The sequence below is a fragment of the Stegodyphus dumicola genome, chromosome 9 (genome assembly GCF_044657685.1).
Source record: "Stegodyphus dumicola isolate Sdum_Otavi_A_Nest chromosome 9, ASM4465768v1".
Taxonomy (NCBI): domain Eukaryota; kingdom Metazoa; phylum Arthropoda; class Arachnida; order Araneae; family Eresidae; genus Stegodyphus; species Stegodyphus dumicola.
In genome coordinates this window covers 152,009,769-152,034,760 of record NC_140776.1, presented here as the reverse complement: position 1 = coordinate 152,034,760, position 24,992 = coordinate 152,009,769, and the positions used below count along the sequence as shown (strand labels likewise).

Below are 24,992 nucleotides of genomic sequence, written 5' to 3'. Positions count from 1 at the left end.
TATTATAATATTTGATTCAAATGTTAAAAATTATACTGATTAGAAAGGAAACCCGTAACTCTATTTTCCAGTTATCTCCATTTTCAGTTACTATAAATCATTTTCAGTTCATTTCCAGTTACTATATTTATATTCAGTTACTATGCATCGCTACAAATTTATTTAATTTTTAATTAAATTTTAATATTCTATAGAGATTTTTGGCTAGGCTTAGAGATAATAGAATGCTCCAATTGAATACAAATGCTGATAGTCATATAACAAGCGATACAGCAACTCAGCTGCTGGTAAGTAAGTAAGTAAGTTACTATAAATGCTATACTCAGATTATATCCTACCACAGAAATAGTTTAAGAGGAAAACCACAGAAGGAGATGTTTGAATTGAAGTTTAAAATATTGCTCAAGATTACGAGTATTTCGGATGTTTTAGATAAGCAGTACTTGAATGTAAAACTAGTAGAACTGTATCTAGAAATTTTCCATTATTTCATTCATGTTGTAGTACGTCATTCTAATTTAGGCATTGCCAAATCTTTCACCAAACCGGAACGAAAGAGGCAACAAGAAGGTAAGTGAAAGTATCTTCTATCAGCAGAGCACGAGATTGATCGCAGCATTATTTTTGAGACAGTATTCCGGAGAACTTGTCAAACTACTTACCCGCGAACTCACTTGCTTCCGAAACACTCATGGAATACCATCGGAAATTTATCCTTTCAGCTCTGCTGCTGTATTTACATTTTGTTGGAACATTTTCAATATCGACTTTTACGAATATATCCAGAGAAATAATCAATAATCCAACACTTGAACGATGGATGAATTTGGATCAAAGCCTGAAAGAAAAGATGAAATCTTTTCTAAATGGAGCACTTCCGCATCTTCTGCATGCAAGCGAGGTGTTGAACTTGACATCTAAATGCAAAAAAGAAAGTTTGCAACTAATTTCTGGGTTGAGAAATCTTGATACTTGGGCGATAAGCTGTAAGTCTCGTTCCATTTTTTTTATTTTATGTATTAGTACGGGTGATTGAATAATTTCATTTCATGTGTTAGTACGGCTGATTCAATCATTTTACTTTGTGTATTAGTAAATTTGATTCAATTACCTTATCTATTTAAAAATCTGATTAAATATTTTATTTTATTTATTATTAACATAGATTCAACATTTTTTAAAGTTTTTATATTGTATATGTATTAGTAGATCTAATTAAAAAATATTTTGTCTGTTAGTAATGTAATAGTAGTAATTTGATTCAATAATGCTATTTAGTATATTCTCACATATGATTCAATAATTTTATTTTTTATATTAGTAAATCATTTCCAAGAATTTTTTGTATTAGTAAATGTGACTCAGTAATTGTTGTCTGTGAGCAAGTTTGATTCAGTAATTTATTTTATGTATTGTTGAGGCTATATTCGATAATTTTATTTTTTATATTAGTAAGCTTGGTTGAATAATTTTATATAGCAGTCAATTTAATTCAATATTTTTGTTAATTAATAAGTTTGATTCAATAATTTTTTAATCGGTTAAATCTGATTTAATAATTCTATTATGTACACTAGTAAGTCTGAATCAAAAATTTTACTTTCTAGGCAGTTGTCAAAAAAAAAAAAAAAAAATTAATGTTGAAAAGTATTCATCAAAATGAAATAAAATTGTTTATCATAGTAAAGTTTAAAATATTATTTTGAAAATTAATTTTGTATGAAAATTTTGGTTTTTCTTTCTTTTAACACAAATGCAATTTACAAATAGCATATTTTCTCCATCAGTAGTTTTAAATAAACAATTGGCATCATAAACTATAATATAGAGTGGATACTATAACAGCAAATCATGAAACCATCATTAACTGTGAAAGAAACCTTCCCGTAGTCTTTATTATGTAGACATTACTTATTTATTCGGTCTTAATCTCGACTGCATTTTAAAGATATATTATGCTTAATATATTCTGATTATTAATGTTTTCTTTTATTTATTCTTAAAGATAAGAATAGCTTTAAAACACAGAAATAATGAGTTCTGAATCAGACGGCATCATTGTCCGCAGCACGAATAAACATCTATAAGGATCCCTTATATATTAAAAAATTATTATTATTATTATTGTCAAATTATAAAAATATTTTATATTACTATTTTACTAACAATATAAACGTATCTGTTCGTACTATTATAACTATTACTAGATTATTATTATTAAAACTTTGCAGTTTGTAATGGGGAACTTTCACCCATACGAAAGTTAAAGACAACTCCTACTTTGAAATGCATTTACAAGAAATATAATAAAATGCGGAAAAATAATCTACACAAATAATTGATAATGTGCATATAGTCTTCGCATCATAGCACGGTGCAGTCACTCTCTCCAAGCAACAAGAAACGAGAATGTTAGCAAAGTGAAAGAAAAATATAAAAAGAAAATAATGTTTTGCTCCTTTGGATGTAATTTAAAATCTGAAGTTCAGATTTTAAATTACATCCAAAGGAGCATTTTTTTAACGTTTGTGTGTTGACCTTTATTTATTAAATATCATATTCTACGTACTCAAACCATACAATTCAGTTCAACATCAAAATCGTAAAATAATTTTAAAATGAGCATATCTTAAGAACTTCCGATACAGAGTCTCTTTCGCGCGCTAGAGATAAATTCCCCCTCCCCGGTACAGTGTTGCCATTGCTCGCTTTGAAATCGTTTAGTTTCTTAATCAAACATTTGTCGAAGTGTTACAAAATATAAAATTGATAATAAAACAAATTTCAAATTCAAATTAGAGCTTCCTCACGGCCATAATCTATGGAAGATTACGTTATTCAAATTTTGATGACTCTAGATACCGTCGTTTTATCACATTGCGAGAAACATACATGCATTTATGCAGATTCTTCGTTATTTAATTTCTTTAAATATAATACAGGGCGTTAATATTTGGTGACATCAATTTGAAAAGTGAAACAACGCTTAACGTGAATCGATGCAAAATGCCTTTGGGCAAATTGCCCCTTTGGACTAAAAATCAACTCGAGGCTTGTAATGTTGGGAAATAATAGTGAACTTTCTTTTACACCACTTTCGCAAGGCTTGAGTTAATTAAATGTAATTGTAATTGATGTTCTTTTAGACATAATTACTTATACTGATTTAAAATAGATCAGAATACAGAATTCTCATTTAAATGCTTTCATTTTTATAAATTTGTAAAATAAATCTTTAATATATTTCAGTGTTTAGACCGCATTTAGTTCAGCCTTTTTTAAATGTTCAGTCGTTTAAATTGTAGATAATTATATCACCAAAAGTTTTAAAAATCGTTCCCGTTTTAAAAAATGTAGAATTTGTTTAACAATTTCTATATAGCTGTTCTAATTTTTACACGAATTTCATTTCACGTAAATGATTTACCGCTTTGACAAATTAGGTGCTTTTATATTGGTTAATGTTATAAGCATCTAAATTGATACTATTCAAGAGAGAAGAGTCATATATATTTTAATGAATAAATAAACAATTATTTCTAAGCTTAATAACAATTAAATTTTGTGTTCATTTAGGTTACTCCTAGCATAGAAATGTAACTTTTAGCTCAAGACAAGAGAGATAATTCTAAAATCACCATTCATTAGGAAACGGGAAGGAAAAACTAAATTTCGTAAGCCTAATGTATTTTTTTCCCTTAACATTAGAACTGTGAAAATCCATTTTTCATCTTCTATCAAAACAAAACAAAAACAAAAAACAAGGATATTGATATATTCATTATAGTATTGGGAGTTTTTACTTGATTATTACTGGGTAATATTCAGAGTTAAGAGATGTTTTATACTTAAAAATTAGCTAGGTGCTTATTTGAGAATAAAAGAATAAACAGAAGAGACTTAATGACAACAAACGGGTATTATTGCTAACGAGAAATTGGCACGATCTTTATCGATTTGTTTTTGAGCTTTTAGTGCTATTTTGTCTTGCATTGAATATGTTTCACTGCTTCTAAAGAAGGTTTTGCTATAGAATAAATTTTATTCTTGTTTTTTTTTATAAGGATGTAGTTCTCTTGAGATTTTTAAAAAATAATGAAAATTATTTACCAGCCTAATCTTGAATGTCCATTTGCATGTCCAAGTTCCAAATACAAAAACAATTTTTCTAAAAAATTTTATAAAATTTGAAGATTACGTCGAAGTCTTCTGGTTTTGAATAAAACGTTGTATTTTTTCTTAAATTTTTATTTTATTTTGAGACTTTAATTCATGCAAATATATTAACTTAAGTCATTAGATTATTTTGAACTTAAGTCATAACTTAAGTCATTAGATTATTTTGAAGCAGGAGTGCAAGCAAAATTACCAGGACTTAAACCTGGACTCTGGAATACCCGCCAAATGTGCTACCGTTACACCACGCAGGCATGAAGAAAGGTGGGAGAAAATGCTTCATATATTCTCCCTTTTAAAGGGCGACTAGGGATTAGGGGACCCAATCGCCGAATCCTGGTAATGAAGAATCATCCTCCACCACCTTTTAGTTCGGACGCCTGTATAGAAGCATTAAGTTATTTAAGCAAGAGACGTGAAAAATGAGCAATGCCCTCGGAGACACTCGAAGCTGCAACTTTCGAATACGCGCCGAGTGTGCTATCGTTACACCACGAAGGCATGCAGAGAGGAGGGAGAAAATACTTTATAAATTCTCTTAATTTTGTAAACAGAAGATTAGTTTGAAATTCTCTTTCAATTTACATTGTTTCTCAACTATTGATTACTGTTCTGTCATGCATGACTTCATTATGAATCTTATAAACAGTTACCAGTGTTCTGATTCTAAAGATTACAAGCGAATGCTTATTGGAAAAATTATAAAAAATAATGTGTAGACATAAAAAAAAAAAAAAAAAAATAAAATAAAATAAAATAAAAATAAAATAAATAAATAAAAAAATTAAATAAAAATAAATAAATAAAAAAAATCATAGCTTATGCACTTATTTTCATGTACGTTAATACACAGCTTTAATTAACAAATAAAATCTAGTTTTATTTATTAATTAAAGCTGAGTGTGTATTAAAGTACTAAGTACGTAACGTAAGTGCATCAGCTATGAATATTTTTTTTTATTTACTAATTAAAGTTAAATGTGAATTAACATTTCAGCTGAGAAAAGTAAATTTATATAACTTTCAGCTTTGAATTTCTTAAGGGTTAAGTTGATTGAACACAACTTATGACAGCACATTTGTTTCAGAAAATAATTTTACATTAGTAGTTCAGTTACGTACATTACGATTTCGTCTATATGAAAATTTATTAATTTTACTTAAGTCATAAGAACTAAATTTATTAATCCCAAATAATCAGCTGTACTTCCGTAGAAGTATTCATGTGATTATTTTATGAAACTGTTTCTGAACATATATCTGACTGCAAAAAGGAATCAGGCGTGTCAAAAATATTGGAAATTAATTAGAAATTTCGCACTGCTTTTCTTAATATCGTTAAATATATAAAAGATAAATATCATATATTGGGTCATATAAAGAGTCTCCGTGCTTTTTTGCCACTAGATGGCATTGATGCCTATATATCCGGCAGCACTCATCCGATTGTCTCAAAAAGTGATGAAAGATCTGATGTGCTTAAAAAGTGACATTCATCTTCCATTGTTTGTGAAGGTAGTTTTTTAATTTGTTGTTCGTATCAAAAGTTATATTGATTTGAAAATGAGTGAAATATATGAAGAAATACGGTATGTGATACTTTTTTACTATAAAAAAGGTAAAAACGCTTCAAAAACATGCCGGAAAATTTGTGAGGTATACGGTGAGAATGCACTGAGTGAACGAAGGATCCAGCAGTGGTTTGCTTGATTGCATTCCTGAAATTTCGATCTCGAAATTGGAAGGGAGTTGTCCATTATGAGCTGCTGAAACCTGGTGAAACCATCAGTTCGGCCCTGTACTATGCACAAGTCGACCGTTTGAACGAAGCAGTCCAGAGAAGGCGACCAGATTTGGCCAACAGAAAGGGAGTTGTGGTCCATCAAGACAATGCGCGGCTACACACATTTTTGATGACTCAGAACAAATTGACGGAACTTGGTTGAGAAGTTTTCATGCACTCACCGTATAGCCCTATTTTGCACCATCTGACTACCATTTGTTTCGGTCTCTGAAAAACCCTCTTGATGGTAAAAAACTGGCTGACCGAAGCGCCGCTGAAAATCACTTGCCAAGTTTTTCGACGATAAACCACAGAGGTTCTACACCGATAGAATTATGAAGCTACCCGAAAAATAGCCAAAGATCATAGATAATAATAGTCAATATGTAGTTGATTAAAACTGATTTTCAACAAAGAAAATGTTTATTCAAAAATGTACCAAAAAGCCGGGGAAACTTTTAAATGACCCAATATATAAAATCTATATATTTTAAAGAACTCCTATATGAAATCATTTAAATATGTTAACGTAGACGAAAATTTATTTAAATTAACGCGATACATTACCGCAGACATCTTTATATTTTCTTACGAATCCGTAGTTGAATTTGAACAGATTAATATGCAGGTGTTATTAACATGTTCCCTTAAGATTACATCACAGATTAGAAAAAACAGCAATTATTATGATTAAAATCAACCAATTAGAAAAACGTATTGCAAGAACGAGAACAGCTTGCAATTTCACGGTTTTTCAGCATTGCGCATGATAATGCTAATCAAGATATGCAGAAATTGTAGTAACTATTTGATTCCCCCATCACGTACAGATGTTTGTTTCTGTACGTGATGAAGACTGACTCATTTCCCTTTCTTTCATCACAAGTTAGCTTTCATAAAGATAATTTTTTTTAAAGATTTTTAGCTACGTAATAAAATGAGAACGGTAACATTTACTAAAGGAAGAACTGGTACAATTTAGAGAAAGATTATGAGCACGGAATTATACAATGATTAAATGTCAACAAAAATAAAAATTTTGAATACTGTGGATTTTTTTTCTATTTGTCACTGAGTATATGTATTTGGAAATACATGGATACATTTTAGTGTGTTGTTAACGAAATATAAAGAATTTAAGGAAAAAGCTCTTTATCAGCTTTTAATATTAAAATGTAACACTAAAACTTTCTTCTCATTTCATAACTAAAATGTGAAGAGATATGAGGCTCTTTTTTCGGAGCAGAAAACACGAAAAATTAGTTAAACTCTCGCCAGGATTCGAACAACGGATCTTCCAACTTCTAGATGGACGTGTTGTTACTTTGCAGAGTCATTAGATTTTTTTTATGCTTAAGACGTGAAAAATGAGCAATGCCCTCGCCGGGACTCGAACCTGGACCTCTCGAATACGCGTCGAGTGTGCTACCATTACACCACAAAGGCATGCCGAAAAGAGGGAGAAAATACACCAGAACATGCGCAGTGAAATAGGATAATTCTTTCATTAAAACTTTAAAGAAACTAACGTGATCTCTCGATTTCTTTTATAGTGTTTTAAGCAGTAAGCATTCCAAAATGGGAATTATACGAGTATCACTTGTTTTCTTCCTAATATGATTAGACTGTCTGTTTGCAAGAATTCATGCAATAGCCATGTAAATTTTAAGTTATTAAATAGGTTCGCATTTCTTATTTAGTTTTAGATTCCACTGCTAAACCACAAAGTGGGTTCATATCTGGAGCCGTATCATCTTTTGGGGCCTATAAGCAATGTTTAGACACAGTCGCTACTGGAAAACCATACAAAGGAAGCAGAAGAGTTCTCTTCCAAGGACAATATTGCTTAATAGATGTGAAACCTCCATTACCTAACAAAACAAGAATAATCGGCTTGAATGATCAGTTGGAAGAGTTGACGAACTTCTCGGGATCCGTAAGTTAGAGAAATTTTTGATGCATTATTTATGATCACTTTCCCTGTTATCTGAATTCTTATATGACAGTTATAAGATAAAATAAGCTTAGATTCCTCAAATTCAAAACAATCAAACACTTTTCATTGAAACTTGCATTTCTAATTGGAAACACGTATTAGATTAGGATATGTACATAATTTACAGGATTTATTCGAAATGATCTATTTATAATAATAGGCATATATATTATGTAATGATATTTTTAAATCAATTGATTAAATTAAATTCTAATCATGTTTCTTAATAATTTGTTGGCGATTCTCTACCTAAATTGCATCCCTGTTCCTAAATTTTGGCGAAATCCTTTCTTTATTATGAATTATATTAACCTATTGGCCCCCGCCAAATCTCCAAACTCACAAATCTGTCATATTACATATTACATAACGTCCTTAAGAACACTCCTGATGAGAAGATAGCGTCACCTCATGATTTCAATAAATATCGCTTTTTGGATGAGCACCATGACGCACACATATCTATAAATAGGGCTTCTCCTTGAGGTACAACAGGAGCGCTTGTGAGAAGGATGCTAAAATAAACGTATCGCTTTATATTCCAAAATTTGTCTCATTCCTGTTGTCACGTCTGCACAGCACAAATAATGTATGAGATTCTACATTTCATATATATATATATATATATATATATATGTGTGTGTGTGTGTGTGTGTGTGTGTGTGTGTGTGTGTGTAAGAAAAACAAAGAATATGTGAAAGATTAAATTAGCAGTTTAAATTCCCTTCTGTATTCTAAAAATAGTAAAGAAGTATTAACTATCTAATCGAAACTAAGTCTGAATTAAGATTTCACCCTGAACATAACGCACTTGTTTTCTACGGTTCGGCCTAGCTTGTCTGCAGTCTTTTTTTTCTTCCTTTCTTACTGCAAAATTATCTAAAATGTAAGCTTTATGGAATGGGCACAATTAATGCGCTAACTTGTTTGTGGCCGCAACATGTTTGCTGAAATAAAAAACGAATATTTAATCTGCGTTCTCCTCCAATTTCCTATTCATTATGGATCAACACTTCTACGCCATCGAAATTTCTGCTGGTCATTACTTCTAAGTTTCTTTTTATTACATATATATATATATATAATATTATACGCCTATATGTAATATTATATGTCTTGTGTGTGCGGAATGCTTTTTTTTTATGCACTCTCCTTCCTGCGTGATGCAATTTAGTATAATTTCTCAAAGAAAGGGGGGGGAATTTCACTCAGTTGCTCGACGTCAGAGTAGACTCTAATAAAAGGCTTAAGACAAATATAGCTAAGGCCAGGTAGAAATCAAGCGAGGCTAAAGGGCTGGAAATGTTAAATTTAAGCATCATATAAATATAATGAAATTAATGGAAACATTTCCTTATTTGTATTTACTATACGTTTGCGCGGCCAGCTGCATAAATTAGTTATTATATATAGAAAAAGAAAGCATATATATATTGATTTTAATGAATGCAATTAATGTAACTTCTTTAAGTTCGATAGCATTGTAATCTTATCAGCAATTCTGGAAAAATCTCCTACTGCATTGCTAAAGAGTAAGACAAAAAATAAAATGATGCAAGAATAGCAAGACAGATGGAATAATAAATTAATATGTTTTTTATCGCAAAGAACCCATAGGTTTTTCCTCGAAAGTGAGCGTATAATAACTCTACAGCACTCTACTCTCTTTACTGGTCATGGGACATTTCGAAATTACTTTAAAAGATATGAAGTAAGATATTCGGAATGTTATTAATATGGTAAGGTCGGCGACCCAGCTCATTTTCCGTTCAACTGCAATTCAATTTAATAGTCAATAAGAATCTTTGATCAATGAGAGAACAAAAATTATCAACTGTTGTGCGGTAGAATATGCCTCAGTTAACAGACAACCATAATGTTGTTGTTGCTTATGCTTACTTGTCTAACTTAGTCAACCTAAGGAGCGCTAGATTTCGCCTGTCGTTGGCAACAACCTTGAGCACCTAGCAGTGACAGTGACTCCCAACCCTCTTCCCTTCCACCAAACCACACGTGAGGACTTTCGGCTCCCCGCATATTTAAGGCGCCGCACCGACACTATATACAGGGGGCGGCAGAGTTCATAGTAGGATATTAAAAACACACCATAAGGCAGTAACTGTAATTTGTAATGCTGGTAGGTAGCCCAAATTGACGGCCGGTCATCGACCCTGAGTTTCCATCGCCCACCCCATCGTGGTCTCGGCCCAGCCGGGACGGAGGTCTTGACCGGGCCGTGTTTAGCGGTGGGTTCGCTGATCGTTGAGCGATTATGCAGAGGGTCTTCTAAATTTGTTGGTGTCTCGGGGATGTGGGACCCTAGGCCCAGCAGGTGTGTTCTATCGTCATCTTCGGGTGACTCTTCTGGCTGTTTGTGCCAGACCCTGGATGTTCTTAATTGAACGGGCAGCGGTATGAAATAGTTAGTTATTTACCTCTTATGACAAGTAATAGTTAAAGGTATGCCATTGACTAATGTGTAAGTCACTGTCCATTGCGTGGATTACTTTTTGAATATGATGCCTATGTACTTTTTGAATATGATGTCAAATGATGCCCCCTCTGCATAACACATTCATCTAGGCGGCGTTGGAAGCTTGCCATAACTCGGCGTAACGTATTCCCTGGGACATTGTCGACAGAAGTTCTGATGCTATCCTTCAAGTCAGAAATGGTGGCACAACGTGTTCGGAAAACTTCTTGCTTCAGGAGGCCCCAAAGGAAAAAGTCTGCACATGAAAGATCAGGTGAGCGAGGCGGCCAGGAAATGTCACCAAAACGGGAAATTACTCTACCTGGAAATGTCTGTCGCAATGGTCCGTCCATCTGGAACTTTCCCATGACGTCCCAAGTTGAAATGTTGCCGAAATAGACGCTGGGTAGCAATAACAGAGTAGTTATTCTTGAAATAACTTTCAACAGCAACGGCACGATGCTGTGCACTCCACCGATCGATATCCCTGTCACACTCAAACTGGCAGCTCATTAGTACACGAATGTAGCACGAGCTGGCGCGCATTCATGCAGTACGTCATTGTACTACGCAAGTCAAATTATGCTATGAGCGCTGCCGCACCCTGTATTTACAAATATCCATGCCTTCTGTAGGATTCGAACCCAGGCTTTTCGACACGGCATTCAGCGACGCTAGCCATTATAGGGTGGACGACACGCAACCTTATATAAGGGTGTAAAATGTATCAGAACTTATACAGAGCTATTGCAGGATTTAATGATTATGATTATGACTAAACATTGAAGGAATTTACCAGGAAACGTCAGGAAGTTGTCACTCTTGATGGTATCTATACTGAAAGACGTTTCGAGGAGGAGTTAGGTCAGCGGTCATCCTTGATGGTGCCAAAATCCGGCTAGTTTAATTTGATAAACGTATTTAATGATTTTAATAATAAACTAAATGTATTGCTCATACTAATTTATTAAAGCCTTACACTCCAACGATTTCAGATTTTAGATGCAAAGGAATTTGTATAATGAGCTGCAGATCACACAGCTGATTTTATAAGTTCTTTAATATGATAACTATTTTTAACCGCGCATCGAAAAGAAATAACGTGAAAAGTGAAGAAAATATTTTGAAACATTTCGTTTTTTCTGTTAACTGATCAGTTTATTGTTTCCTGCAGATCTTCTCAACTACATTTATATCATCCTTACCGTTCTATTCTATATTTAGTAAGTACTGCCAGTATTGATATTAGCCCAAATATAAGTTTTTTCATTATATTTTACTTTTGTTTTCATCGGAGGACTTGATCATATGGGACACAATGGTCGTTTTGTAGCTGTCATCACATATATTATTTCTGTAGTGAAATTCCTTTTTTTTTTGTACCTACGAAGCCTGGTAAATCTTTCTCAAAAGCAAAAAACAAAAAGATTAAGCTGAAAATTCTTAAAACGATATTATCACAAGATATAGAATAGACTGGTTGGGCTAAACATAATGAATGCAGAAGAATTTCAGGATGAAATATTAGTACGAGTAAGGCAAGGTAAGTACTACATCTAGTTACCTTCTAATCCGAAGACTTCGAAATCCTTAAATTACAGTTAAACACATCGGAGAAGGACTGATCTTTTAAAAAATTACTAAGCGCTATAAAAATAAAAGGAAAAAGCTTCTGTATGAATTACTTACGGTACGGCGTTCGAAAAGCCTTTGATAAATTACAGGACAAAAATATGTCCATAAAAACTATTAATCGGATATATCATGAACTAAGTGCACTTTTATTATAAAAACTATTAATCGGATATATCATGAACTGAGTGCATTTTTATTATATCAATTAGATTGAAAAGTAAAGAAAAATATAATTAAAAACTACGTTTATTGATTTTAAATCGCTTTATTTATTAATCTATGACACATTCTTTGTCGAAGATGAATACGCTTTGCAGAATGATAACACATTGACTCTTAGAAGATAAAAGTATTTTATTTCTAGCAGTGATAAATGCTTTTAAATCGCTGAGTTTGTCAATCAAAAATTTGTTAAATTCTCACGAAGGTGAAGTCAATAGAAAAGAAATTCAAAATTCAGACTTTGAGTTGCCCATGTGGCGAAATGGCTCTGAGAAGATAAAAATCCACTTCACCGGGTTTAAAATACTACGGTGTTTATTTTTACGCAATGAATACGAAAACGTAGTTAGAACAAACTCACACCTTTATTAGCATTTTAAAACTCAACTGCTAGGTAGAATATTTTAAATAAACAATGTAATTTCTGTTGCCATTCCAGAAAGGTAAATATAAACAATATAACTAATAATAATTTTTAAATTAGTAAATATATTTATATATAACAAATTTATTACATTTATTAAATGTAATAAATTTTAAATTTATTTATATCTTCATAACATACTAAAACACAATTTTAAATTTCGCATATCATTTGGAATGCAACACTTAAAAGTAATTGGGGTCAGAATAAAATTCCTTCACATGGTGAGCAAAAAGCAATCAAGGTTGACAGCCATTACGTTATAGGAAAATATCAGCAACGAAAATGTGTGATAAGTTGGAATATTCGCGAATTGCAGCCTAAATATCAGGATTTTGTCTTTTTGAATTATATCAGTACGCATTCATCTAAATAAGGGTTTTATATTCAAATTATAGAAAAAGAGAATCATATTTTTAGTTTTTGTGTAAAAACATTTCTTATGTCGAAATACGAATTCATCTTACATGTTAAATACCTATTGTCCTTTGAAGTGCCCCAATCATTGTGAAATTGAAGATTAGGCAAATGTATTAAAACTGGGAATACTGAAAATGTGAAGTAATGAGAGTCCTGCTCGTTCTTTTTTGTTACTTAACAGGTTTAATCATGTTTCGACTTTTATTTTTGTTAAAATTTCCTTAGATAAAAATATATGAATGTCATATTGATGAGCTTACATTTTCAATCCTATTGTTTATTTTACATTTTCCATCCTAGGACTTTTTGAGCTATGTGGCAAGGATGGCTCACTATTTTCATCTAGTTCCTTCCAGACTTGGCGTGTGCATTCCATCTGGCTGCTCGAGAAGAGACATGGACCAATTAGCCCAATTAAGTGAATACAATTTTTATCTGTTAAAGCCTCCATTTTGTAAGCCTTTTGTTAAAAAACAGAGAAACGTGGTTAACATGTGTTTATGTGTCTTACATTTATAATTTTGCCTGTTTTCTGAATTTCTTAATCTTTTTGGATATTTTACATTTCTTACAATGAAAAAAAAACTGTTTGCGCATCCATATATTTTTATTTTATTGTATTTTATTTTTTTAGCGGCCCATCATTTGCATCTTTCAGCGAAGATCTCAAACTGCGAAGTAAATGAAAAAGTTCAGTTTACAGAAACAGTGATTTTTGTTATGTAAGTTGAATTTTTTTTTTCAGTTCCTCGCTCTTAGGAATGCAAATTTAAATTCAGAAGCTTAAATATGGACAGCATTTTACCAGTAAATCATAATCATGACCATATTCATGCTTCAATATTCAGATCATAATTATGCTACTATATTACGGTACTCATGTATAGCCCATAATATAGTTATACATGTTCTGTTGCTAGTTTATACATATAAGTTATACAGAAGTGCCCCAGTAACATCACGGCATACACATATATTTCAAGACTCTCCTCGGATAATAATAAAGAACGCTATATGAAACAGCATATATATGTAACATACATAGTTAAGCTCACATAATTAGTAATTTTTTTAATTTATTCAATAAAGTTAGGGCCTTCGGCCCAGGTACCCAGGTGTATACACCATTCCACCGTGAAACAGAGGAAGCAAAGTAAGACGAAAACGTCATCGTATAAAACATCGTGGGCGAAAACAAAGCAAGGACGAAACATCGTAGTACAGAATATCGTTGTCAAAAATAAAACCATTGAAAAACTTCGCAGTTTAGAAACATCGTGGTAAAACATGAAGTCCCTACAAAATTATCGCAAACATGCGTTTTTTAGGCTTTTAAAGTTCTAAGTTCGTATTCGCATAATGTTTTATGAGCTCAAAAAGGAATAATAAGGAATATTTTTGCTTTTATATTTCATTTTTTGAATTAACAGTAAATATTTTCTGAAAAAAATAAGAAGTACAGAAACTGAAAATGAATAGAAAAATAATGCTGTAGCAATTAACAGAATCTTAAACTCAATCATTATATAATTAACTAATAAACGCGATTAATTACTTAATCTCTTTTATAAATATATGCTGGTAATTTTTCAAGCAAAATATAGTATAAAAATGATTATAAAAAGGAAGATGAGAAATTGTATGTTGCTGCCTTTATTAAAATTGCTTAATTAAATATCAAATTAGAATACTCTGTCAACGATTATAAGTAGCAGTTGCTTTTTCCTTATTTTCAGGTTTTGAATGCTTAAGTTTCCTTCTTAATTTTTCAACAAAAATTTATTAATTAATTCAAAAATTTTAAAACAAAAATATTCCTCATTTCTTCTTGCGCTCACAGTTCATTATGTAAATACAGTAAGACCCCGCTTAACGCGGGGGATACGTTCCATCAAAGTAGAGCGTAATGCGAAACAGCGCTAAGCAAGGCTATCTTAACATGTAAATAATGAGGTTAGGGGAAGACGGATAAAAAATGGTTACACATTAAATTTAATAATGTTTTTTTTAATAAAAATAAAATCAAACATTTATTTCTTACAAAAATAAAAACAATATAAACGCATATACTTTTAAAAACAAATAAAATTCTCAGTCAGATCATTCAGTCTATTCTGGGTTTCCAATTTTCTGCCTTTTTGTCAAGAAGGCATTATGATAGATTGGCTTAATGGCATATTGCGTTCAATTTCGTCGTCAATCCATATAGAGAGTCGTTTTTCCACTTCCTCTATAATGTTATTTCTAGAACGGGTAATTCTAGTTGCAGAGCTTGACGTAGTTGCAGTTGCCGATGACAGTATTTTTTCTTTATTCTTAAGAATTGTCCTTATTATTGAAGTTGCCAAAATCAATGCAGCACTAATTTGAGATTGATGTTCACCAGAATCTAATCTTCTAATCACTTGCATTTGAGTTTCCAGTGAAATGCTTTTTCTGGTTGCTTTCTTTTCTTGTTTTTTTATTATCACCCATGATAAAAACTAAAGATCATAATACTTGTCACTGTATTAATCGTTATAGTATTATACAAATTTAAACTTACAATAATGTCAACAAATGTTTCAAATGATAAAAAGCAAGAAACACAACTACACTGTTTCGGATATGTTATTTGGAAACCTAGCGCTGCGCACAATTTCGGAGAATCCCCGGGTTGAAATAAAAGAGCGCTAAACCGAAACAGCGCTAAACGAAACAGCGTTAAGCGGGGTCTTACTGTATGCATTTACAACTTTTAAAGCATTGAAAACCATGTCTGCGATGGTACTTTATGTTTTACCAAGATATGTACAAAGACGATGTTTTTAAACTGCGAAGTTTTTGAATAGCTTTATTTTTGACTACGATATTCTGTACTACGATGTTTTGTTCTTGCTTTGTTTTCGACGTCGTTATTGTCAAAAATAGAACTTTAAAGAGCAACAGAGTTACTGTAACATCAAATGCTTTCTGAACACTGATAAGTGAGCTGCTGACAATCATATTTAAGTCCGTCAAACTGCGATATAAAAGTTCAAATTTTGAAAGATTTTCTGTAATCTCAGAATACCGGACATAGTTCTGCAGCGATAGTTTCCAATTTCTATATTTTATTACATCTGCTCCAAATGATCATACTGGGCGTTTTCGTGATTTTCCCCATGTGTAACGTGTATACGAGCCTTAGAAAGTCCTCCACGAAGGCATCCCTCCTCTTAGGCAGATAGCCCAGTAGTGTGCGGATTTGAAATGCTGCATTTCGGCTGTAGTAAGAGATCGCTCTCATATTGCTTACACAATTACGAAGAAAAAAGAAGATGATATTTACCCATATAGTATTTTTGCCGATGAAAAATACTCTCTAATCCGACAGAGGTCATTAAATATATATTAATTTGTGCTCACATCTTAGTTTCAGTATCAGCCTAAAATAATTCACGGACAGTGCAAATAAAAAGTTAAATCTCTGAAAGAGAAAATATATTTTAAAGAATATCACTTTTTATATATTTCTGAAACCTAAATTTCATTTTTAATGCATTTTATCTTATAACAGTACTTGGGACATAATAAACTCGATATATATCCTTGTATTCTTTATTACTTGTCAATTTTCTATCTGCGAAGCTGGTAATTAATTTCTAACAAAATTTTCAAATGGCCCGGAAAGCAATTGTTCCCTCTAATGGACAATTTTAGTCCGCCGTGTTTATTTCAAAGTTGATGAATCAAACGCATATATTTACACTTTTGATATTTCTCAAATTTAAGTGTCTTTTTCTTAAATTTTAATGATGAATCTTAACTTAAGGTATTTATAAAACACACAGTATAAATATTACATTTAGAAACTCAATAAAAATGGTTGGAAATGCTGTTAGCAGTCTATCATAAAAAATGTTAGCAGAAAAGTATGACTAAATTACCTTATAGGATTAAAACTGTTTTACAGCCGCTCAGACGGTATAGTAGTTAGGGGAGCCTACTGCAATACTAAATGGCCCTAACTAGAAGTCTTGGGTGTTTGCAAATGTATAGTGTCAATGCGCATGGTGGCACTCGAAATATGCAGAGAGCCGAAAGTCCTCTCGAGAGGCTGTTGGTAGGATGCTCTCCTTCAAAACTGGTGGTGGAACAGAGCTAATTCGTACTGTCACCTGTATGGTGCTTAATAAATGCCCGCTGACCAACAAGCCACCGCCTTGGCTTGGTGTAGCAGATAGCAGATGGTAGCCATCGATGGAGCATCTATTGCCGAAAGTTGTAATGATGGTGCGGCTGCTCATTGATGGTCTTCTGGTTTTCTGTATGGTGCTCAAGGCTCTTACCAACGACAGAGTCAATCTTGCTCTCCTTGCCAAGTTCATAAAGCCAAAGGGCAATGACTATGCCATCTCGTACTTAATTTGTCTTGTTTCAACACCTAGCACTTTTTTTAAAAAAAACTGAATATCTTGTAAGCACAAATAGCATGTCAATGAAGTTAAGTGTCATTTTTTGGTTTTACAAAGTTGGGAACAAATTCTTACGACAAGGTAACGATCATCCATCAATCTCACTTGTCATATTTCGATAAGCACTCTCTCACGAGCCTAAGGTAAGGGTCACCTGCTGTTGAAATTATTTACTAAGTATTGAAACAAATGTCTTAAATGCTACTCATATAAGTTATACAGTAAACTGAGAAATATTTTAAGTATGTAATTCGGAGATGAACGAAACTCTAGCTCAAGCGATCTTTTTGAGATTGCAGAACCAACTGTTCGATATCAAGGTCAGTCTCTTGCGCAAGGTATATAATAATTTGTATAATAAAAACTAGCGCCATATTGTAGAGATTTGTTTTCACGCTAGTTGAGTGGGGGTACTTTAATAAATATTTTTAAATGAAAAAAAGCAATTTTTGTATTACTATTAGTTGGTACGTTTTCAGCCGTTTTTGATTACTTTTAAAGGAGATTCAGGTGAAAACCGTCTCAAATCTATTTCTTTTTAAATTAGTCATAGTTTCAAGCAGAATGTTTCAGAAAATTTGGATTTAAGTAATTATTTAATTTGTATTTTACACAAAAAAACTATAAAGTTAATTCTTAAGCACTAATGTACATAAGCTACGGAAACAAATCTCAGCGGTTAAAATGATATGGGAGGAAAATAATGGCAAAAAGTGACATAATTGTGCTGATACTAATCAATAAAGTGAAAAATTTCTCAGCCTATTAAAAAGTTATAACCTTATCATGTTAATATTTCTCTCCTTGGATATTTGCTGTATTAACGTTTACTCTGTGTATTGACATATTACATCTATATCGGCATATTAAATCGGAAAATTCTCTTATGTACAATTCTTTGAGGAGAGTAAGAAAACTTCTGATATTTTTACTTTATTCAAATCTCGATAAATATTCAGATAATCTGGTATTTTAACTCATGCATCATTGAATTGATTAGTTATTGAATGCATACGAGATAAAAACAGCCAATTTTTTGTTACGTTAAGGTCCACCCATAACCTAACATGGAAAACTGTATTTGTCTTACTAATAAGAAGCATAAATTAACGCAATGATATCCAGAAATAATTCAAATGAAAGGAGAGAAATTAGGAATGGAATTCTTTTCCTATTACTCCTCATAGTACACTACTTTTCTATCAATGAAATTAATATAATAAAGTTAACCTAATAGAGATTTAGAGAGAAACAAAGAAAAGAAAAACAAATTATACGTCCCCCGAAGATTTGGGTAAAAGCAATACTGGCTGTGTCATTTGAAATTTCGAAATTCTTCTTTGCTAACTGCTTCATATTATGGAATTTTCAAAATGAAAAATACTAGGCTGTAAAAACTGCAGAATAACTCAGATCTTATAAATTTGAAATTAAATAAGAACAAAATTTTCTGCAGATAATTTCCTTAAGTGCCATTCCTTTAAAAATCTCCGACAAGTACATTTATTTAAACTATTTTTTTACGTGAAATTTATACTTTTTAAAAAGAAATTTAGGATACCAAGAATCCACTCTAAATGCCCAAGTTTAATATACTTCTGTATTTTAAGAGTTCGCCTTAATTTTTCTGCATGAGTAATTTAGCTTTTAAACTCTTTAATTATTTCTAATTTGTTTACTCAGTTATTTAATTTACTTTCCGAGTTAATAAAACACTTTAGAATAATAATAATTTTTGTAATTTTATTATATTTGCAAGTTATTGTTTCAATAATAATAGCAGCATGCTTTAAATTTTAAATGCGAACTCCTTTTGTTCAAGATAATTTCTGTTAGAAAGAATATATCAGTTGTTAGTAAAGTGAGATGAATACATCTAATGATAAAAACTGAAAAAATTCGCACAATCAAACCTTTTACAAATTAAACAAAATCTATGCAGTTATTTGAAATGGTGTTAAATTATTTTAATATTAAACTTTTAATATTTTAAGAGTTAAAATAGTTAATACTTTCTTTCCTCCTTCATTTGGCAAGGTTCTAAGGTATTTCTCCCGCCTTCCTAGCGTCTCTTCGTGGTGTAGTCGTTCTGCACGCTGGGCCGGTATTCCAGAGGTCCGGGTTCGATTCCCGGCGAAGGCGTTTGCTTATTTTTCATCTTGCCTGCTTCAAAAAATACCTAATGTTTCTACAGTGGCGCCCGACCTAAAAGGGTGTTGGATGATGATTCTCCTCACCCAGAATTTGGCGATTGGGTCCCCTAAAAACCCCAGTCGCCCTTTAAAAGGGAAAGTATATAAGGCCTTTCTCCCGCATTTTTAGCGTGCCTTCGTGGTGTAGTGGTTCTGCACGCTTGGCCGGTATTCCAGAGGTCCGTGGTTCGATTCCCGGCGAAGGCGTTTGCTCATTCTTCATCTTGCCTGCTTCCAAAATTACCTAATGTCTCTACAAGGTATCAATATGTGCCTTCAGTAAAATATTGAGTGAGAATACCGAATATAGAATTTTGTCAGTAGCGGCTTAAGTTGAACAAAAAGATGTGTTAAATCTCATTTAATTTTACTGAAATGATCGAGCTTTGAGTTTAGAAAAACTTTGTAAAGACTGCTTTACTTTATTCAAACCAGTTTTAAATTTTTGTTCACCCGTGCCTTACCTCTTCTCAATTGAGGCTTGCCTTTTATAGGTGAATATTCTGTGATACATAGGTGATTAATGATATATCTAATCAGAATATAAAAATGTTAAATTTCTAGTTATGTAATTTGTTTATGTGATGAATGTAATTTTTTTTTACCCAGATGCACGTGCAGTTTCCTAGTTTTGCTAGTGCTTCTGAGTTCATTGGTGGAGATATTATCCTACTATTACAAAATGAACCTCCGACGTAAGTATATCTCTATCTTATTATTTAACTGTAAAACCTATGCTCCTTTGATGTACTAAATTTAATATTTAGCTTACGGTTAAAATGTTTTAATATTTAGCTTATTGTTTCTTCAATACTCTGAGAAACAAGCAACTTAATTTTAAACTAAGTCTTCTGTTAATGACCTTTCTCTTAAGGTTAAATTAAATCAAACTCAATGTTGAATAAACTGATATAGACCCTAGAGTAACTGGGCTTAGTGAGGACTAGATTAGCTGACTTGTGAGAGCACCTTAAGTGCACTTAAGGTGACTCTCATACTTCATAATGTTTCACTCCACTTGCACTTAATTTAAATGATGAATAATTTCACTACACTGCCAGTAAAATTTTCGTCCTATCTTTATTTTAAGTCTTACAAAGCAAATTAATAACAACGAGCTAAAATTTTATTCATATTTCAGTCTGTACTCATAATTAAGGAGATCAATAACATTTAACTAATGCTGCTGCCTACTAACACAGGCGCCATTAGTAGCTTAAATTACTTACAGATCAAGTATTGAACACTATGAACCTGCCTCCTATGTTAGTGTGCGTTCTGACGTTTATTTGTAAACGCTCATTAACCAAAAACTATAGAAGCACTTCATCAGAGAAATTAAGTTCTTAGATCAAGTTTTCAAAATTCTCTCTCTAAACTTAGAATCCTCTGGTTTTTTAAACTCACTTTCTTTTTAACTTCTGTAAATGAGTAGATGAGTGATGAGAAAGATAAAACATAAGAAATATAATGTTAATTAAAATAAAATAAACCTTATACCTTAAATTAAATTTAACACAAATTTCAGTTTCAACTGACAAAGTATGAGACTTATCTGAGGCGAACATATTTCTTTTGGATACTGATTACATTCAGATGTTAATAATTTATTTCAGCATGCCATAGATATTGCAGGGAACTTTCCCGCCTAATCTTTGTGTCGGTAATACTGGCTTATCAACGGGGGTCCATTTCAGCAGGCAATGGTATTTAATGATCTTTTATTCAATTCGCCTTGCTGACAGTTTTCTTATTCATAGTCACGCTGGCAGGTATGCTGTCAGCACGACTAATTGAGTGAGAATTTATCCGATTGGATCAATTTGAATGAAAATTCGAATGAAGTCAAATGAGTACTTAATATATCAGATAGTAATTTAATATCTGTATCTAAGTTATTCTGCAAACTAACTTACGTGTTCTCAAAGTTTCTTTAAAAGGCGAATATCGAGCTGAGAAGAGAAACAGAGCGGATGAACTGAAATTTAAAATTAGTTTGCATACAATAAAGTAAGTAATAAAGACATTAGATTACACACATTTACTTTTAAGAATAACTTCGAGTTTTAAAAAAGTAACCAAAATTTAGCTTTACCATGCAGAAGCCCTTTCGCCATCAAAATATTTTTTTTTTTTTTTTGCCAGAAAAAAAAATCTTATAAATATTGCAAAATTCTACTACTATTCGATAAGTGGAAAACATAAAATACTATTTACCAAAAATGAATTTAATTTACTGATCTTCTTTGAATCTGTATTTTTTATATACAGATATTTTAGTTTCGCTAAAATATCTGTGCTAAAGTTTGCTAAAATATCTGTGCAATCAAAATATATAGCAAAAAACTTAAGCCTCGAAGATTTTAATGAATAATTTTAAAGCTCTTACTCTTAGGTGAATTCAGAAATGTTTCACTACATGACTGTTACATGATGCTACACGACTTTCAGAGCCTCTTTATTAGTTAAAATAGTAATGTAATGTTTTTAAAAAATATGTGTGTCTCTCACCTGAAGTGATATATATTATATATTAGAGTTATTAAAAAAGTAAAGATCTTATGCTAAGATCTTTATTTTTTATTATTTATTTCCACGCAGGTTGATAAATTTCCATTGAAAATTGGAAATTTATCAATCTTCGTGGACAATAAATTAAAGATCTTATACCATATGGATTGGCAGCCAGGCCTAATTAGCGCACCATTATGTAACATTCATATGCTTTAGTAGTAAACGTAATGTAACTAAACGTAACGTAAAATGGAAAAACCTAATCTATTGACGTTTTTCGCTTCATAAAAAGCCGTTAAAAGTCAAAAAAGTAAAGCTAATAAATAATAAAAAAAATAAAATGGCAGCAAATTATATCCAATAGAAATTCCTAACAAATTCAATGCAGTCTATTTCTGAAGCAGACCTTTTGCTCAACTGGTTAAAAATCCAATTTTATTTTTACTTTTCACTATTGATTGCAGTTATAGTTAAAGTTTCAAGTAAAAAAAGATGCTTCTTTTGTCTAGAATGATCATACTCTCATATCTAAATATTTGTAATTATTCATTGCATAATAATTTGTCCATTTTCATGCAGAGTTTCTAAGACATAAATTTTAATCTCTTTGTAGACAAAGGTTTCCAGGTTCTGTTTGCCTTTTCTTTAATAACCAATTTTAAGAAACTAGTCAACGTGAAGACATCGTCTGAATCTCTACGCTGCCTACACGGAATTCGAGCTCTCAGCATGTTTTGGGTGGTTTTAGGACATATTTACATATTCCACAGTCGATCTGTGTTTATGTTCAGTGAGTATCCTCGAATTAATTCATTATTATATTTGGTTATGGTTTATGTTGTGGTAAAGTGTGTTACACAATGCAGTAAGAGATGGCTAAAATAACTCTTTGTCTCTAATACTTTTTAATGAATAGGAAGTGTTCTTTTGATGATCACTAAATCTTCGTCTTTCCTATACGAAATTATAATGCTAATGAATGCCGTAATTAATTCCTTTCTTTTCATTAACTAAAATAATTAAGTCATTTATCTTTTAATGTGAAAATTTGTGCGTTATTAATAACTTTAAACTTCATTACACAGAAATAAAATATTACTTTTATGAGTAATAAATTAATTTTAATCTACTAAATTTTCGAGTTGTAGTTTACATGAGCCATGTTGCATCTTAAAATTTATGATAAATTAGTAATGAATTATGATAAATTAGTAATTAATTTTGGATATATTTTTTTAATATTTTTATGTTATATGAATAGTAATCAGGTTTTGGTACAATGTCCTTCTGTACAGAAGTCAACGCTCAACTCTTCATTCCCTTTGCTCTATTTATTTCATTTTAAACTGGCATCCCACGCTTAAATGATGATTGATGAATGGGTGATACCAACTTATAGTGCGGTATGTTTCAAGTTGTAAATAACTCTGCATGGATCTACCACCTGCTGAAAGTTCTTACTCAGTAAACAAGTACACTTATCTTCATCTTCATTTTACCGAAAAAAAAAATTGTTTAAAGCATTAGACGTGTTAAACAACTTCTGATCGCTATTGAAAAAACAGCCATCTGCCATGTAAGGTGATAGTCTCAAAGATATTTGACAGTTCCCAGCAGAAATTATCATGCTGGACGTTTTCCATACTGCTGTTGCGAAAACAAAATCGTTAATGAAATGCAAACATTTTTCAAACAAAACGAAGGCTAACAACAAGCATTTGAGTCACGTAGAAACTAAAACTGCTGAAATCTCAAAACCTTGCCAAATGAAGAAGGAAAAAAAGTAGTAATTATTTTAACACTTCCAAATACTAAAAGTTTAATATTAAATAAATATTTAAATTTTTAAGTAATTTTGTTACTTCTTTATTTTGTCCTCTTATAAAATAAGAAAGATAAGACACGAAGTTTAAGTGAGATAGATATTGCTAAAAAACAGGATATATATATTTTTTGAAATGCACCTGCAAACGTTACAAAAAGTAACTAAAAGAAACTATTGCATAGTTTGAAATTTTAATTTTCAGAAGTGAAAATTTTAAAAGTGGATTCTTTCCCAGCAGATCTGATGAAACGGCAAAGGAAGTTTATAAGAATTTAAAATAGTGCAGTAACTATTTTAATTTGTGTACACTGCAGCTGTTGAACCGGTCAGCTAAACATTGTAAGAATTATGTTAATTTTATTAACAGTTAAATTTTAAGTTCCTTTCCTGTCAAATTCTTAACTTCAACTTACCACTTCCGGCCAGAACGTAGTTTTGAAATTTGATGAATATTTAATGAGAAGGAGCGGTATTTAAACCACGAAGTTACTTACTGAGACGAAGAGAGAAACAGAGTTTCTGAACTACGCGCGTCTGCCCTTTTGGCCGCTCTCTCTCTCAAAGCTATTTTTACGCTCGGCCGTACTGAGGCCCTTGCTAAGCTTCGTAGTAAAATAAGTTAAGGGGCCAATTCTCATTGAACCTTGATAGCTTTGGCTATACTTAGTTAGTTAATCTTAGTTTTAGTTTAATTCTTAGTCTTTTAAGTTCAAGTCCAAAGTGCGGACTTTATTTGTATACTCCCAGGCGGAGTTTTGTTAAATCTTATCGAAATAAAAAAGAGTTATTTACCGTTCTCTCTTGTTGTTTCCTGTCATCGAACTCTAGCGATTATTCGCTTATCAGTTCCTAGGTTCCTCACTTCCAACATTAACTTAGAATTCCAAAGTGAACTT

General features: G+C 31.8%; 1 protein-coding gene across 2 annotated transcripts in view; it reads left to right on the top strand.

Moving 5' to 3' along the window:
* Positions 1–587: 587 nt before the first annotated feature.
* The window catches only part of LOC118198764 (nose resistant to fluoxetine protein 6-like), a 73,823-nt gene continuing 49,418 nt past the window's right edge, over positions 588–24,992 (top strand). The window contains exons 1-6 of one of the 2 annotated variants that reach the window (XR_015043117.1): positions 588–986; positions 7,660–7,895; positions 13,430–13,547; positions 13,764–13,851; positions 20,367–20,452; positions 22,885–23,061. Coding sequence is in view for 1 of the 2 variants with exons in the window: in XM_085824247.1 (XP_085680373.1) it covers positions 692–986; positions 7,660–7,895; positions 13,430–13,547; positions 13,764–13,851; positions 20,367–20,452; positions 22,885–23,061 (1,000 nt within the window). In the remaining variant the exon portion in view is untranslated. The remainder of the gene's footprint in view (positions 987–7,659; positions 7,896–13,429; positions 13,548–13,763; positions 13,852–20,366; positions 20,453–22,884; positions 23,062–24,992) is intronic. The other variant, XM_085824247.1, reaches the window with a different exon arrangement.